The sequence below is a fragment of the Engystomops pustulosus genome, chromosome 7, assembly GCF_040894005.1.
Source record: "Engystomops pustulosus chromosome 7, aEngPut4.maternal, whole genome shotgun sequence".
Lineage (NCBI taxonomy): Eukaryota > Metazoa > Chordata > Amphibia > Anura > Leptodactylidae > Engystomops > Engystomops pustulosus.
This window is the reverse complement of record NC_092417.1, coordinates 16,463,962-16,481,639: the sequence shown is the minus strand read 5'-3', so window position 1 is coordinate 16,481,639 and position 17,678 is coordinate 16,463,962. Positions and strand designations below refer to the sequence as shown.

Sequence of the window (17,678 nt, the reverse complement as noted above, 5' to 3'; positions counted from 1 at the left end):
ACGTAACCCAGGGACTGGCTGTATATAGGTTTGCTTAACTTGGCACAACGCTGGTCCCCATAGCCGTACCCCATGTCTGAACCTAGAACGAGTCATCATATTTAAAGTACCGTATATATAGTCAAGTATAAGCCGACCCAAGTATAAGCCGACCCAAGGTTTATTTTTATCACAAAAAAAACTGAGAAAACCTATTGACTTGAGTATAATATATAAAGTATTTATAGCCACCCCCCAGTATACAGCCAGCACAGAGGTGTACAACCGGGTGGGCGCTTCCATCCTGTGGCCCGGGTTGGCCCGTCTCTCCTATGCGGAGTGGGCCTATGGAGCATTCAGAGGCCTGGGTGGCCGGGACCGCTGCACGTTATTTCTAGTTAGCCTAGTGGTCAGGTACCACACGTGGAACGCACAGTGTTTAGTATCGACGCAGCGTAAAATAGTGAGTGCAGCTCTGGAGTATAATACATTTTATACACGTCAGTAAAACAATCAATATATATTTTATTTTAGACCTTTACTATTTATTACAAAATAACCAGACACGGAGAAGACGCCTCTGGGTAATGTACAGATGATGTGGTGTCAGCGCCTCGTGCCTCACACCTCTGTACGTGCTGATGTATCACTGCTCAGTAACAGAACATAGAACACATTTATATAATAGACTTAATGCACAGATTGATAATCAAAGTGGTAGAACCCAAATTGTGCCAGAATTGGTCCCCAAAATCAATGCATTTGTTGTGGCACCTCCTTCTGCTAAGCTGCACTCACTTTTATGTGTGTCAGAAACAAAGACCTAACACCAATTGCAACATTTTTTTTTTGACAAATTCTGGCACATTTTACACAAAACCATGATAAGATCTGCCCCAATGTTTTTCCAGCATCGGATTTTCCATTTATTGCAGAGGCCGCTGGCACACAAAGAGTTAAGTCTCACATTCCGGAATATACTTGTAGGGGAGGAAGGAGAAGGCACTTTACTCCCCAGGTCGCCCTGGGGTACACTATGGGCACCTAGCTTTACGCTCCAGTACCAGATACTACGGATCCAGACTTGATGTGACAGTCCCAATAGACGTTATGTTTCTCTTCCTCCTCTGCTTGCTGTCAGTGTATAGGGGGCAGCGTTATATAATATTCTGGCTGATGAGGCGCTGGTACAGTACATCTACCCTCAACACACCAGAAGTGCAAATTTCTCTCCTATCCTCATAATACTGCACTGATACATTGTAACGGAGCATCATCTACGCCGCATACAGCTGTAGGGCAGTGTTCACACGTGAGGTTGGAGTTACAAGTGTATAGAAAATTCCCCCACATCTATGCATCGGGTAAAATCCTTCACCAATCCACAACAAAATCCACGTTCTGCCATATTTGCACCACGTCAGCAGCCTCTGCATGTAAGCAGCTTTGCTCCCGTTCACTGACAACAAGCAGAGGATTTGATACATCTACCATCAAAATCGCTCCTGATAAACCAGGGTCATTACTCATTATATTATATTATCTTATATTTGTTGTCCATGGCCTTCTTCCTCTTAAAATCAGCTTTCAATTTTATTTTAATGTGTCTGAAGAGCTTTGGGTGTGTTACCAGAGTCCCTCCTGTAACCTCACAGGCTGTTACGCTGTGCAGGAACACTTCCCCCCTCTCTCTCTGCCTGATGTAATCTCACTCATTGGGAGGGAGGGGGAGTGCTCCTGTACTGTGTAACAGCCTGTGAAGCTGCAGCACAGAGGGGCTCTGGTGACACCCGTCAGAGCCCTTATGGCTCATTAGCATAATTATAAAAGTTGATTTTAGAATGCAGGAGGCCATGGATAACAAATATATGGATCTATGAGTGATGTCCCTGGTTTATCATGATGGATTTTGATGGGAGATACACGACTTGACATGATCCGGTAAGAATGGATGGAGCGTATGAGGCCGGGGTGGCACGTGGGGGGGAAGGCAGCCAGTTATCTGCCCCATAGGAGGGGTTTTGGTGCAGATTTTAGCGGAACCTATAGAACATATTCACACTAGTGTCCAGATACAAGGAGAAATCCAGCTGTGGCCGAGATCCCACTAAGGGTGCAGGTGGTGGGATCGTGAGGGCACCTCTGTGTTGTCATCACCCTCCCAGTATATCTGATATACTGATCATCACACGGTCTGGATCCGGGCTCCATAGTAGAAGCGGAGTGTCGCTGCTCGTGTCGCACCCCCCCAGGTTTAGGCCTTGGCGGCCCCCGCTTGTTCGGCCGCGTCCAATGTCTGCGCTCGGTGTTTTCTGTGGAAGGTCACAATGAGAAGAAATTAGTTTTTTCGGCGATGAGAGAAAAAAACATGGCTGCCGCACCCTCGTACGCCTGTAGGTGGCACAAGCGGATTAATTTACTGCAGTCTCGGCGTGACATTGGCGTAACCGCAGAGCTGACGGCGGGCATTGTGGTGTAAGCAATGGCGGGTGATGGGCTCAGGATAGAGGACTAGGGCGAGATTTATCACAAGTGTCTGAGGTAAAACTGTTCTAGTTGCCCACGGAAACCAATCAGAGCACAGCTCTCGTTTTATAAACAGCTGTGGGAGAATCAAAGCTGAGCTCTGATTGGTTGGCATGGTTCTGCTCTTAAACACATGATAAATGGTTTTCCCTAATATGCTTTGTCTTTACTACAACAGTGATATGACCGCTACTGGCTGATAACACCGAGCAATAGCTTATATATATACAGTGTTATCATTTTGTTGTATTACTATATAGGTGACTATAGGTATATGTTAATGTGGCTCTTCTGATGGGACCTGTATATATATAGATAACCACCATGAAAATCCTTCATTAAATTAAGCACCAGGGACATTACTCATAGATCCAGGCACCGTGACTGTGATATCTTCCTTCTTCCTCCTAAAAATCTACTTTTAATATTATGCTAATGAACCAGAAGGGCTCTGGAGGACGTTACCAAAAAGCCCCATGCATACTATTGCTTCACAGGCTGTTATACACTCCCCTCCCACTGTGAGGGATTACAGCAGGCACAGAGAAGTCCTTCTGCACAGTGTAACAGCCTCTGAAGCTACAGCATGGAGGGGCTCTGGTAACACTCACAGGGCTCTTCAGACTCATTAAAATAATTTGAATAAGTTCCACCTCCCTCTGAATGCTGTAATCTCACACAGTGGGAGGTGGAAGTGCTGAGCAGTGTAACAGCCTGTGAATCTGCAACAAGGTTGAGCCCTCATAACACATCTAGCTCATTAGCATAATTATAAAAGGTGATTTTTGAAGTAAGGAGGCCATGGATAAGAAATATGATTAGATGATAACCACAGTCACGGTGCCTGGATGAGTTAGTGCCCCTGGTTTACCATGATAGTGGATTTCCTTTAAGAACATAGTATCCCTTTAAAAACTTTACGACTACGTGTATATATATATGTCTTACCTGGCTTGTTTGACGATAAAGTACAGCACCATGAAGAGACCCATCAGCCCCAGGAACACCCCAAACACGATACCGAGAACTTTACCTTATAATGGAAAGAAACAAAAAATTAGCATAATTTTTCAGCCACTTCCCCATCTGCAGATCATAGATTAGGCCCTTTAAGAGATCTGTAAGTTTTCAACTAATTTGGCTTAAATCCATAATGCAAGTGAATATCAGGTGGTATTATATATAAGTCTATGGAGAGGGGAGGGGGGCAGGAGCTGTGATATTAATAGCATGTTTCTATCTAACCCCAAGTGCTTTATTCACAGCAGTACTTGTCTGCACTTATGTATAATGTCCTATAGGACCCTGCTGTTGCTTCTGAGTAAGAGAAGAAAGATGCAGACAAAGACAGAAGCTGCTGGGGCTAAAAAGAAGCTTCTATCTCGCCCCAAGTGCTTTCATCCTATCATTACTTCTCTATAGTGTCCAATATGAAACTGCTGTTGCTTCCCGAGTAAGGGAGGAGAGACACAGGCACAGATAGAGGATGCTGAGGCTAATAGTAAGTTTCTATGTCACCCTAAATGCTTTATTCACATCAGTACTAGTCTGTGCTTATGTATAATGACTTATAGCAACCTGCTGATTCTTCTCAGAAATAGAGGAAGGACACATGCACAGATAAAGGATGCTGGTGCTAATAAAAACAGTTTCTATCTCACCCCAAATGCTTTATTCACATCAGTACTTGTTTGTACTTATGTATAATGTCCTATAGGACCCTGTTGTTGCTTCTGAATAACAGAGGAAAGATGCAGACAAAGACAGAAGCTGCTGGGGCTAAAAAGAAGCTTCTGTCTCGCCCCAAGTGCTTTATTCACATCAGTGCTTGTCTGTACTTATGTATAATGTCCTATAGGACCCTGCTGTTGCTTCTGAGTAAGAGAGGAAGGATGCAGACAAAGACAAAAGCTGCTGGGGCTAAAAATAAGCTTCTATCTCGCCCCAAGTGCTTTCATCCTATCATTACTTCTCTATAGTGTCCAATATGAAACTGCTGTTGCTTCCGAGTAAGGGAGGAGAGAGGCATAGATAGAGGATGCTGAGGCTAATAGTAAGTTTCTATGTCACCCTAAATGCTTTATTCACATCAGTACTAGTCTGTGCTTATGTATAATGACTTATAGCAACCTGTTGATTCTTCTCAGTAATAGAGGAAGGACACATGCATAGATAAATGATGCTGAGGCTAATAGTAAGTTTCTATGTCACCCTAAATGCTTTATTCATATCAGTACTAGTCTGTACTTATGTAAAATGTTCTATTCCATCCTGCTGGTTCTTCTTAGTGGGAGAGAAAGGGCACAGGCACAGATGGAGGATTCTGGGGCAAATAGTAAGTTTCTATCTCACCCTAAGTGCTTTATTCATATCTGTACTTATGTATAATGTTCTATTTCATCCTGCTGATTCTTCTCAGTAAGAGATTAAGGACACAGACACAGATGGAGGATGCTTGGGAAAATAGTAAGTTTCTATCTCACCCCAAGTGCTTTTTTCATATGAGTACTAGTCTATACTTATGTATAATGTCCAATAGGATCCTACAGATAGAAGATAATTGGGCTAATAGTAGTAATCTGTGTATAGATTGAAAGAGAAAAGATGCAGACGAAGCCAGAACCTGCTGGGCCTAAAAAGTTTCTATCTCGCCCCAAGTGCTTTATCCATATCGGTACTTCTGTACCATGTCCTATATGAAACTGCTAATGCTTTTAAGTGAGATAGGAGAGACTCAAGCACAGACAGAGGATGCTGGGGCTAACAGTAAGTTTCTATCTCACGCAAAGTGCATTATTCCTGGTCAACACTTCTATATGATGTCCAATATAATGTTAGTGAGGCTTCTGAGTGAGAGCGGTGATAGCATTGTTATCTCTGTAGTCCTACAATCAGAAATATGGGGGTTCCACCAGCTCTGGATCTTCACTAAAATCTACGTGACAGCCCATGGAGACCAACGCTACCATAATATCCCTAAGCATGAAGCCTTCTGGCCCCAGGAGCTTCAGGACATGAGGGACTTACCTGTAGACAGTCCCGGTTCTGTAAAAGAGAAGACAAGAAGCGGAGTTAATACATGGAAAGATGCCACTACGATATCCCTGTGACATGGGGTCATATCGTATCTAGACAGGCGGGATCAGTGGATTCTAAAATAGCAGAACTTACACCTATCCTGGACCATACCATTCAAACATGGGTAGGGGTGTTCAAGTCCATCACAGGGGGCTTTAAGGATACACAAGACCCCAGTTTATTTAGACTTGTAAGATTGTAAGACCTCACCCAAATTATTTGTAGGAATGATGGGTTTGTACAACTCGTTGCATAATATGTAAGAGGGGGTGCTAGGTTCTGGTTCCGCATTTATGTAGTAATCAGCACCAGAACAAAGATTACTATGTAGCAAACTTAGATCTGATAATGTATCTATGTATAGCAATGTAACTATGTTCTACTTTTCATTCTGGTAACTTGTCTATGTTGTAATATTTGTGCTGGCATAGTGTTCTTGGTTCTGGCTCTGTAAATATGTAGTAATCTTGGTTCCAGTTCTGTATCTATGTACTATTGTTGGTTCTGGCCATGTATCTATTGTAGCAATCTTGGTTCTGGCTCTGTATCTGTGTAATAATTTTGATTCCAGTGCTGTATCCAAGTAGTAATCCTGGTTCCAGTGCTGTATTTATGTAGTAATCTTTGTTCCAGTGCTGTATTTATTTAGTACTCTTGGTTCTGGCCCTGCATCTATGTAGTAATCTCGGTCCCAGTGCTGTATCTATGTAGTAATCTCGGTTCCAGTGCTGTATTTATGTAGTAATCTTGGTTCCAGTGCTGTATCTATGTAGTAATCTCGGTTCCAGTGCTGTATTTATGTAGTAATCTCGGTTCCAGTGCTGTATCTATGTAGTAATCTCGGTTCCAGTGCTGTATCTATGTAGTAGTCTTGGTTCCAGTGCTGTATCTATGTAGTAATCTTGGATCCAGTGCTGTATCTATATAGTAATCTCGGTCCCAGTGCTGTATCTATGTAGTAATCTCAGTTCCAGTGCTGTATTTATGTAGTAATCTTGGTTCTAGTGCTGTATCTATGTAGTAGTCTTGGTTCCAGTGCTGTATATATGTAGTAATCTCGGTCCCAGTGCTGTATCTATGTAGTAATCTCGGTTCCAGTGCTGTATCTATGTAGTAATCTCGGTCCCAGTGCTGTATCTATGTAGTAATCTCGGTTCCAGTGCTGTATTTATGTAGTAATCTTGGATCGAGTGCTGTATCTATGTAGTAATCTCGGTCCCAGTGCTGTATCTATGTAGTAATCTCGGTCCCAGTGCTGTATCTATGTAGTAATCTCGGTTCCAGTGCTGTATTTATGTAGTAATCTTGGTTCTAGTGCTGTATCTATGTAGTAATCTCGGTTCCAGTGCTGTATCTATGTAGTAATCTTGGTTCCAGTGCTGTATCTATGTAGTAATCTTGGTCCCAGTGCTGTATCTATGTAGTAATCTCGGATCCAGTGCTGTATTTATGTAGTAATCTCGGTTCCAGTGCTGTATCTATGTAGTAATCTCGGTTCCAGTGCTGTATCTATGTAGTAGTCTTGGTTCCAGTGCTGTATCTATGTAGTAATCTTGGTTCCAGTGCTGTATCTATGTAGTAATCTTGGTTCCAGTGCTGTATCTATGTAGTAATCTTGGTTCCAGTGCTGTATCTATGTAGTAATCTTGGATCGAGTGCTGTATCTATGTAGTAATCTCGGTCCCAGTGCTGTATCTATGTAGTAATCTCGGTTCCAGTGCTGTATTTATGTAGTAATCTTGGTTCTAGTGCTGTATCTATGTAGTAGTCTTGGATCCAGTGCTGTATCTATGTAGTTATCTTGATACAACACTCTAAATGATTGTTGGTATTGTGATGGATCTTTATTCGTTGGGTGTATGTGACTGTGGATGGAAGCAGAACCTGGCGATATGTGAAGTTGTATCATGATAGACCAAAGTAGTGTTGACACTATCTGGACTGGGATGGTCGAGATGTTGGATCTCAGCAGTAATAATACTGAGCCCTCTCATCGTGGAGATCTCAGTTGAGATGAAGGACACAATCACATGTGAGGATGTTGGAGAGTAGGAGAAGGTTGTCCTCACTCACCTATCATGAAGGAGGTGTATACAACCCTCTGGTTGAGAGGCTGGGGGTCCCGGACATTAGTCTGTAGGACCACTGATGGTGAATTGGCTTTGTTAGAGTAAAGCATGGTCTGTAACCTTCTCATCTACAACACAAGAACATCAAGTCTGAAATCCCAAGACCACAACAAGAGTTGAGAACATTTCTAGAAGTTATCACCTTGCATGTACCTGAGATGCCGAGATGTGGACTTTGTTATAGAAGACGGTCCATACCACGCTCTCATAGCAGGGGGGAGTTGTCAAAGATCCTCCGTATCGGAAATATTGGTCCAGACCCTCAGGTAGAAGCTCCTTAATACTGAATGATGGGATGGACACGCTCTGGTCTGTGGGAGACATGACCAAGGTGAGACCCCATATTAGGGCAAAATACTATGTACCCACCCCATAACATGGGCGCATACTGTCATTACACATCTGAAGTGATTCCCATACCACATATAACAGAGTCATAAGGGTGGGGCTTCAACAGAAAGGGGTGGGGTTGTCACACATGGGCGGAGTTTAGTCTTACCTGCATAGGTGACCTTATCCAGGTAGTTAATGATATTCCCGTAGGCCGTGTTATCCTCGCCTCCTGCCTGTGATATGGGATTAAGACAAACGCTGTATTAAAGGGGATGTCACAGATGGTCACATCTGCCCGGCCATGGCTGCAGTATCGGGCACGACCTGTGGTCACGGGTGGCGCTATTTCTACAAGAAATTGTAGAGTCATGTGATCCATTAGCTAAGGGTAGTCCCAAATTCTAAATTCTGAGTATTAATAAAGATTCATGGTGTCCTAAGGGTAGGAGATTGAGTAAGTGGGTGTTTCCATGCAGGTTAGGGGCGGGGCTTATATGCCTCACCTCTATAAGGATCCCCAGTACGGCCAGTCCGGTCGGCTTGTCTTTGGCGACATTGATGTTGGAGTATTTGTCCGAGTTGTAATGGACGATGTGGAGCTGGAAAGTGAAGAAGAGGAGATGATCGCACGGATGCCAGAGTGTAATCCCGGATTATTGGATGTGTAGGGGACGTTCTGCTGACGGCGCTGTCTATCCTTTGTTCTGTGATCCCGCAGCAGTACGGGGCGGCCGCACGCACAGAGTAAGCACATTCCAGGAGGAGACCCTTCACAGTCCTTATAGGATCACTCAACTAGAAAACTGACCGATGGGAACCCGAAAGGAGAAACCTCCTCTGTATAGAGAGGACACTGAGTAATGTACCACGTATACTGTCCTTCATTATACTCCAGAGCTGCACTCACTATCTGCTGCTGGTGCAGTCACTGTGTACATACATGGCATTACTTATCCTGTACTGATCCTGAGTTACATCCTGTATTATACTCCAGAGCTGCACTCACTATTCTGCTGCTGGTGCAGTCACTGTGTACATACATGACATTACTTATCCTGTACTGATCCTGAGTTACATCCTGTATTATACTCCAGAGCTGCACTCACTATTCTGCTGCTGGTGCAGTCACTGTGTACATACATGACATTACTTATCCTGTACTAATCCTGAGTTACATCCTGTATTATACTCCAGAGCTGCACTCACTATTCTGCTGCTGGTGCAGTCACTGTGTACATACATGACATTACTTATCCTGTACTGATCCTGAGTTACATCCTGTATTATACTCCAGAGCTGCTCTCACTATTCTGCTGCTGGTGCATTCACTGTGTACATACATGACATTACTTATCCTGTACTGATCCTGAGTTACATCCTGTATTATACCCCAGAGCTGCACTCACTATTCTGCTGCTGGTGCAGTCACTGTGTACATACATGACATTACTTATCCTGTACTGATCCTGAGTTACATCCTGTATTATACTCCAGAGCTGCTCTCACTATTCTGCTGCTGGTGCAGTCACTGTGTACATACATGACATTACTTATCCTGTACTGATCCTGAGTTACAGCCTGTATTATACTCCGGAGCTGCACTCACTATTCTGCTGCTGGTGCAGTCACTGTGTACATACATGACATTACTTATCCTGTACTGATCCTGAGTTACATCCTGTATCATACCCCAGAGCTGCACTCACTATTCTGCTGCTGGTGCAGTCACTGTGTACATACATGACATTACTTATCCTGTACTGATCCTGAGTTACATCCTGTAAATCTTTTATTTTATATATAAAAATGAAAAACATAACAACAATAAACATAAATCAAGCCATAACTTCTGGCAAAACAAAACAATAATAATAATAACAAAACAATAATACAAACTAAAAGAGACTTACGAAAATCTCCTGGCCCAGCCACACACACACACCACACAATCAGCATTATAAAACAAAACCTTCACCCAATCCCACCACCTATTTTTTTTTTTTTTATATATAATTTTTTATAATAATTTTTTTTTTTTTTCCATAAATAACTAAAGAATACACAGCAAAAAAAAGACAAACAGGAAATAAAAACATTAAATATAAACTAACTAAATCCCACGCCCATCACCCTCCCACCCAGACACTGGTCTAACGTCCAAAGTCCGCGCTATATAGTCCAGACCAGTGCCCAGGATCGTACAGTCCAAGTCCCGTCCACCCCCCTCCCAACCTAACACCCTAACACCAACACCCCAAAACCAACCAAGCTATATACACATTAACTATAACTACATAAATACACAAAATACAAACACATTAAACATATCAACATAACAAACCAACCACATAAAGCCCAGGTTCGGCGCCTGCAAGCCGCTACATCTCTATAACCTCAGATACAAAACAAAAATCTACAGTGCAGCATCAGCCCAACACCAGGAGAGGAGATGACAGACTAAGGGACACTAAAGGAGAACCCCCTCCAAAGGAGAGAGGCCCTCCCCGTGCCCAGCCTCTCATACTCCAGAGAGCGCACCTTCACCAGGTCACCCAGAATGTTCCTAACCACCTCATCCACCGGGAGGATTTTACGCTGCGTCGATACTAAACACCGTGCGTTCCACGTGTGGTACCTGACCACTAGGCTAACTAGGAATAACGTGCAGCGGTCCCGGCCACCCAGGCCTCTGAATGCTCCATAGGCCCACTCCGCATAGGAGAGACCGGCCAACCCGGGCCAATGGAGGGAAGCGCCCACCCGGTTGTACACCTCTGTGTTAAAGGGGCACTGAAGCAGGAAGTGGTCCATGCTCTCCAGCAGGCCACCGCACTCCTCCCGGGGACAACCCCTTTCCTCAGAGCTCCTACACTTCAGATTGTCCCTCACACACAGCTTTCCATGGAAGCAGCGCCAAGTCAAGTCCCAAAACTTCAAGGGGATCCTGATGGAATTCAAAAGACCTAAACCCACCCCAAGATCCCGACTTGGGCAATCCCTGAGGGCCAGAGGCTTCTGGAAATGGGTCAACAGAACCCTTTTGTCAAGGAGTTTCCTCGACATGGTCCTGATCTCCCACATTCCCAGACCCCACCGGCGAATCACCTTCAGAACCGGGGTAGCGTAAGCCGGAAGATGCCCATGTGGTGTACGGAGATCCTTCACTCGCCCTCCTGTCTCCCATTCCTGGAAGAAAGGCCGAAACCATCCCCTGCAGGAGTATACCCACGGAGGAGCCCTCTCTTTCCAGAGGTTTGCTACATTGATCTTAAGAAAGGTATTCACTAGGAACACCACAGGGTTGACCATACACAACCCTCCTTGTCTCCTCGTGCGGTAAGTAACCTCCCTCTTGATTAGGTTCAGCCTATTCCCCCATAACAGCTGGAAGAACAGACTGTACACCCGAGTCCAGAGGGGTTCTGGCAACATGCACACACTGCCCAGATATATCAGCAATGGGAGCAGGTAAGTTTTAATCAAGTTCACCCTTTCCCTGAGGGTCAAAGACCAACCCTTCCACTGGTCCACCTTCTGAGCGGCGATCTTAAGCCTGCCATCCCAGTTTTGCATGGGGTAATCCCCCTGGCCAAATTCGATGCCGAGAACTTTGGCAGAGTCTTGGGGCCCTGGAAGAGTGTCCGGGAGATCAAAGCCTGGACCTCCCTCTCCCAGCCAGAGACTCTCACACTTATCCCGGTTGATCTTGGACCCAGAAGCCTCTGAGTAGCGGTCAACCTCTGACATCACCCATTGCGCCTCCCCTCTCGAGGACACAAAAACGGTGACATCATCGGCATACGCTACCACCCTTAGAGTGGCTTCCGGTGCCGCCTGGTCCATCCCGACTCCCACCAACAGCCCACGATCAACCCTCCTAAGGAATGGGTCAATCGCGAACACGTATAAGAGTGGGCTCAGAGGACAACCCTGGCGAACACCAGACCCGACCTCAAAAGAGCGGCCAATCCAACCGTTCACAAGCGGGAAACTCTCTGCCCCTGCGTACAAAACCTTTAGCCAATTGACAAACTCCCCCGGCAGGCCATACCTCAGAAGGACAGACCAGAGGTACTCGTGGTCAACCCGATCAAACGCTTTTGCCTGATCCAAGGACAGCAAGTACCCCTTCCAGTTACCAGCTCTGCCCTGCTCCACTGCCTCCCGGACACAAAGCACAGCACTAAATGTACTGCGGCCTGGAACAGAGCAGTGCTGGGTCCCCGAAAGGAGCCGGGGTGCAAACTGCACCAGCCGATTAAACAGCACCTTTGCCAAAACCTTTCTGTCCGTATTGAGAAGCGCTATGGGACGCCAGTTCTCAATACGAGATCGGTCCTTACCCTTTGACAGAATGATCAGGGCAGACCTCCTCATTGACTTCGGCAGAGCGCCCGAGGAAAGACACTCATTGAATACCTCAGTCAAGAGGGGAACCAAGGCATCCTTAAAGGTCTTATAAAACTCAGATGTTAAGCCATCCGGACCTGGCGATTTCTTGAGGGCGAGCCCTTCAATCGCCCGGCTGACTTCCTCTTCCCTGATCATCTCTGTCAAAACATCAAGAGAGGGGTCTACTCCTGGCTCAGGGACAGTTTCAGCCAGGAAAGCCGACATCACATCCCGATCTAGATCCTTCCTGCCCAAGAGGTGCGAGTAGAAGGATCTGACGACCTCCAGAATCCCTGATCTGGACCTTTTCAGGGATCCCGTACTGTCAACCAGTCCTGTGACAACTTTACCATTTACTGACATCTTGCAGTTTCTGTAAGGGTCGGGCGAGCGGTATTTCCCGTAATCCCTCTCAAAAACCAAAGATGCGTGTCTATCGTACTGACACCTCTTCAGCAAGGATTTCACTCTGGAGATGTCCTCACGACTACCTCCAGTCGAGACGAGATGCTCGAGTTTCCTCCTCAGGCCCTGATACAGGCGGTACCTGTCCAGGCTCCTGAGGCTCGAGAGCTGGCGGAAGAATCTCGCCACCCTTTTCTTGAGCATCTCCCACCACTCTGACTTACTGCTACAAAGGCCCAGCAATGGTACCTGGCTCTGAAGAAAGTCCTCAAAGGATTGTCTTATCTCTGCTTCCTCCAGGAGAGACGAATTGAGCTTCCAGTAGCCTCTTCCCATCCGGGGGGTCTCTGTAACATTCAGAGAAAACAAAATTAGACAGTGGTCGGAGAACTCCACCTCAACAACGGACACTGCTGAAGAGATGGCTTCCTCCTTTAAATAAAACCTGTCTATTCTAGACCTGCAGCTACCCCTATAATAGGTGAACCCAGCGTGGCCTGGGGTGTGCCGGATGTGGACATCCACCAGGCGAGCCTCACTGGCTATGCTATTAAGAGCGACGCTATCATAAGTCAGCTTGTCTCTGGAACCTCCCCTATCCTGGGACCTCGTGACAGCATTGAAGTCCCCTCCAAAGACCACCTGCCGACTTGTAAAAAGGTAGGGCTTGATCCTCATAAAGAGACACTTCCTGTCCCACTTGGACTGGGGACCATAGATGTTAATAAGACGAAGTTCTTGTCCCTTCATGAGGACATCCAGGATCAGGCACCTCCCCATTTCTAACTCAATAACTCGTCGGCATTCTACCGGTGCGGTAAAAAGGACCGCCACTCCGCTATACGGCTCGGCCGCAAGAGACCAATAGGAAGGCCCGTGTCTCCATTCCCTCTTAGCTTTAAACACGGCCGCCAAATCTGGCAGCCTGGTCTCCTGCAAAAATAAAATGTCGGCTTCAACGCGGCCGAGAAAATCAAAGGCCGCAAATCTAGCCGCATCAGACTTAATGCTGGCGACATTAATGGACGCCAGCGTCAACGGAGTGGGTGCCGCCATCATGAGTGATTGAGTTAGACGGCTTTTTTCTTACTACCTCCCTTCCCTCTACTGTCCTCTGAGGATGATCCCCTTTCTTTTTTACCATCAGAATTGGGGCAACTTCTCTTTAATGAAATTGAGGTGTCCATGTTATTACTGGCCCCCAAGGACCCACCCGGACCACCCTCTCCTTCGTCCTTGTCTCCTGACTCTGAGTCAGTCTCCCACTCTGAGGACCCAGCTTCCCCAGAGGATAGAGACTCGGCGCTCCCTGCAGGCTGCTCCGCCGCCACCTCCAGAACCCCACCCTCAGCCTCTCCTTCCGAGGAGGCGATCTCATCGAGGGTGAGGAACTGGTTGGAAAGCTCAACCAGAGGGGAGGAAGTTTTCCCTTCCTTAGGTACCTTAGATAGGCCGCGTTTTTTCTTTTTCTGCTTGCGCTTATTTTCTAGCCAAATCCTGTTATCCTCATCCATACTCTCATAATGGGAGGACGTGGAGGACATGGCACCTTTCTCGCGCTCCATCCTCCTGACCTCCTCATCCAACTCATCATCCCTCAGGGCCTCAGTAGCAAGACCAGCCTCTGAGGAAGGACCCAGGGTCACCCCAGCAACCTGAGGCTTCCCCAGTTCTCTCCCTTTTTGTCTGGCTTCAAGCCGCCTCAACTGAGAAGGTGACTTATTCTTGCTTTTCTTCACAGGCCCCTCAGCTCCTCCACCTCTGCTGGTACCTTCCCCAGCAGAAGCAACCTCATGGCTCTCCTCCACTGGGGTCACAACCGCATTGGCAAAGGAGCGAGGACAACGGCTGAAAGGGTGACCGAGCTCACCACACAGGTTACACCTAATGTCCTTACAGGATGCAGCGAGATGACCTAGCCCACCACACAAAGCGCACTTCTGCACTTGGCAGCTGGCGCTAAAGTGTGTGGGGTCACCGCACCTGTGACAGACCTTCGGCTGCCCCTGGTAGAAAATCAGGATTCTGTCTCGCCCAAGAAAGGCTGAAGAAGGAATGTGGGCGACTGTGCCGCCTGAACACTTCAACTTCATCATGAAGGTCCAGGCCCCAGACCAAATGCCAAATTCATCGCGGTTTTTCTGCGGTACCTGTACAACCTCACCATAACGACTGAGCCAAGTCATGATGTCCATGCAAGAAAGTGACTCGTTACGGGTCAAAACGGTCACCTTCTTGACTGCGTTTTGGCGAGACACTGCTTGCACAGCAAAGTCTCGCCATGCGGGCTCGTTCCTTGCCAGCTCATAATTCGACCAGAAGAGCTCTAAGCCCTCCGGCCGAACAAAGCTGACATCGAACTCCGGAGTACCATAAGGATGTATCAGGGCAAAGATGTCACTAGCCCTGAAGTTCATCTTCAGGAGGAGCTCCACCACCCTTGACCTGGGTGGGCATGCGTCACTGCCCCTCCAGCGAAGACGAACCACATTCCTACGGGCAGCTCCGGGCCCGGTTGTGGGTAAAGACCATACAGTCTCTCCCCCCCTTTTCTCTTGGAAGGCTGCCAGGCCATGCCTGTCTGTCCAGAAGGACAGATCAACCTCTCTCCCCTCTACAGTGATTGACTTTTCCCCTCTCCTGAGAGCCTCCAGAAGACGCCTTTGCAAAACGCTATTCCCAGAGCCAGGAGACAAGGAGTTAACCCCACTTGCCCCAGCGGTGACACTCGCATAGCTCCTTATGGGAGCGGCCACCACTGGGGGTGCAGATGGTCCAGCACTCACACCAGGATCCCCCTCAGCACCATTCACCACCCCAACATTCACCACACTATGTACAATACTGCCTCGCTTCCTTGCATCACTCACACCAGCTGGGCCAGGAGGACCTGGGGTTGCCTCGGCGTCACTGGGCACTGGGGGTAGAGCCACCTCCATAGCTGATACAGCCTGAGAAGAGGCAGCTCCAACCCCGATCTTAAAGGTGCCCTCTGCCTCATTGGCATTAACCCCTTGTTGTCCTGCAGTTTTTATAATGTTTGAGCATCGCTGCTCGATTGGTGGTAGAGGCCTCTTGTCCTTACAGACTCCAGACAGTCTTTTTGCCCCTTTCATATCTTCAGAGTTTGATGCACCAATACAGAATAACACTTTTTCTGCGCCTTTCTTTGCAGGCTGCACGGGATGTTTGGGAGGCGCCGCACTACAAGCCCCAGCAGCCCCATCACACTGCCGCTGCTCACCGGAGCAAGCAACAGCGCTAAGGGCCACAGGAGCCACCGCCACTGCCCCTGGCACTGGGCCACCCCCCCCTCCCACTAGGGGGCAGCGCACAGTACCAGGACCTGCCGGATCGCCCTCACTGTCCGGCCTTTCGGCCGATGCCTTCCCTGCACCATCCTTGCTACTACAAACAAGGCTGGTGCTCTGCGCCATGATGGAACGTGGCTTTGCACTCTCCCCGCACCCTGGCACCGAGTCCACTGCAGGATTCGTGCTGGGCTGGGCAACGGGGCCTACACGACAGGCTGGCACTGCTGCCCGCCCGGAGGGAACAGGGAGGGGACGAAACACCAGATTCACCTCCTGAGACGCCTTGGTCTTCTTGGGTCTCGTCTTCTTTCTCTTTAGGTCGTCATCTGGCATATCATCGCCGAAGGAAAAGTTCTGGAGGTGAACTGGGGACTCAAGCTGACGGATCTGAGCCATTAGCGCCCCCCCCTGGCCGCTGTCATCACTTTCCTCCTCCAGGTTGGCAGAGCCGCAGCCTGATGGTAATGGCGCTTGCTCCGCAGGCAGCCTGTCGTGCGAGGCCTGCTGGTGTTGGTGCAGGCCACCAGACGGACACGGCAGGTCTTCCTCATCCTCCTCATCATCGCCATCATCCGCCTGGATCTCAAGCCCCTTCAGCTTTCTCAGCTGCTCCTGGCGCATGTCATCAAACCTCGCATCATTCTCCAATTTTTCACGAAACGGACCGCTGTGCTCACGGATAAGATGACGCTTCTCCTGCAGAGCGGTGACCTCGGCTTTTAGTCTGTCTATGGTGTTAAGAAGATCAGACTTTTTCTTTCTCTGCGTAGCCACCCCCGCTAGGGCCAAGGTCTCCCTTATCTCCTCCTGGAGCCTCCTCAGCGCTTTTCCAGCTTCCTCGTACTCACGGAGGTGCTCAGCAATCCGGGAGCCATAGATGGAAGCAGACTCCCGGGCCTTAAGATCACCCCATGCTTTTTGCACACCCCCGTGAGCACCCAGCTTTTCAGCTGAACCACCCAGCTTTCCCGCACATACATCCAGCTTTCCAGGAGGAGCACTTAGGCTGATGTCACTTGCCTTGATCTTCTGTGTTCCGGAGACCTTGCGGCTTCCCTGGGTCTTGGGGGTGGCAGCCGAGGTCACATCGCTGCGTCCTTGGCTCCGGGCAGATCTTCTCACGCCATCAGTTTTGGCCGGTAACTTGTTTTTCCTGCCTCCCGCCGGCCTGGTCCGGGAGACAGGAGCCTGGGACTTTCCAGCTTGATTCATCCCAGAGAACCCACTCCCTCCCTGGGGAGGAGAGAGCAGGCCTGGGTGGATTGGGTTTGCTCCAGGTGGTGCAGGAGCTCAGCAGCACACAACCACACCCGTCAGCAGCTCACAGCAGAATTAGAATGCACGCACTATTCTGCTGCTGGTGCAGTCATTGTGTACATACATACATGACATTACTTATCCTGTACTGATCCTGAGTTACATCCTGTATTATACTCCAGAGCTGCACTCACTATTCTGCTTCTGGTGCAGTCACTGTGTACATACATGACATTACTTATCCTGTACTGATCCTGAGTTACAT

The 17,678-nt window shown here is 47.8% G+C and overlaps 1 protein-coding gene across 2 annotated transcripts in view; it reads right to left on the bottom strand.

Annotated features, from left to right (window-relative positions):
- Positions 1–484: 484 nt before the first annotated feature.
- CA14 (carbonic anhydrase 14) overlaps positions 485–17,678 on the bottom strand; it is a 33,560-nt gene continuing 16,366 nt past the window's right edge. For both annotated transcript variants that reach the window (XM_072114943.1, XM_072114944.1), the window contains 7 exons: positions 8,549–8,644; positions 8,212–8,278; positions 7,866–8,023; positions 7,657–7,780; positions 5,533–5,550; positions 3,454–3,538; positions 485–2,291 (listed from right to left, as the gene is read on the bottom strand). In XM_072114943.1, coding sequence (XP_071971044.1) covers positions 2,234–2,291; positions 3,454–3,538; positions 5,533–5,550; positions 7,657–7,780; positions 7,866–8,023; positions 8,212–8,278; positions 8,549–8,644 — 606 coding nt within the window. In that variant the 3' untranslated portion in view covers positions 485–2,233. The remainder of the gene's footprint in view (positions 2,292–3,453; positions 3,539–5,532; positions 5,551–7,656; positions 7,781–7,865; positions 8,024–8,211; positions 8,279–8,548; positions 8,645–17,678) is intronic.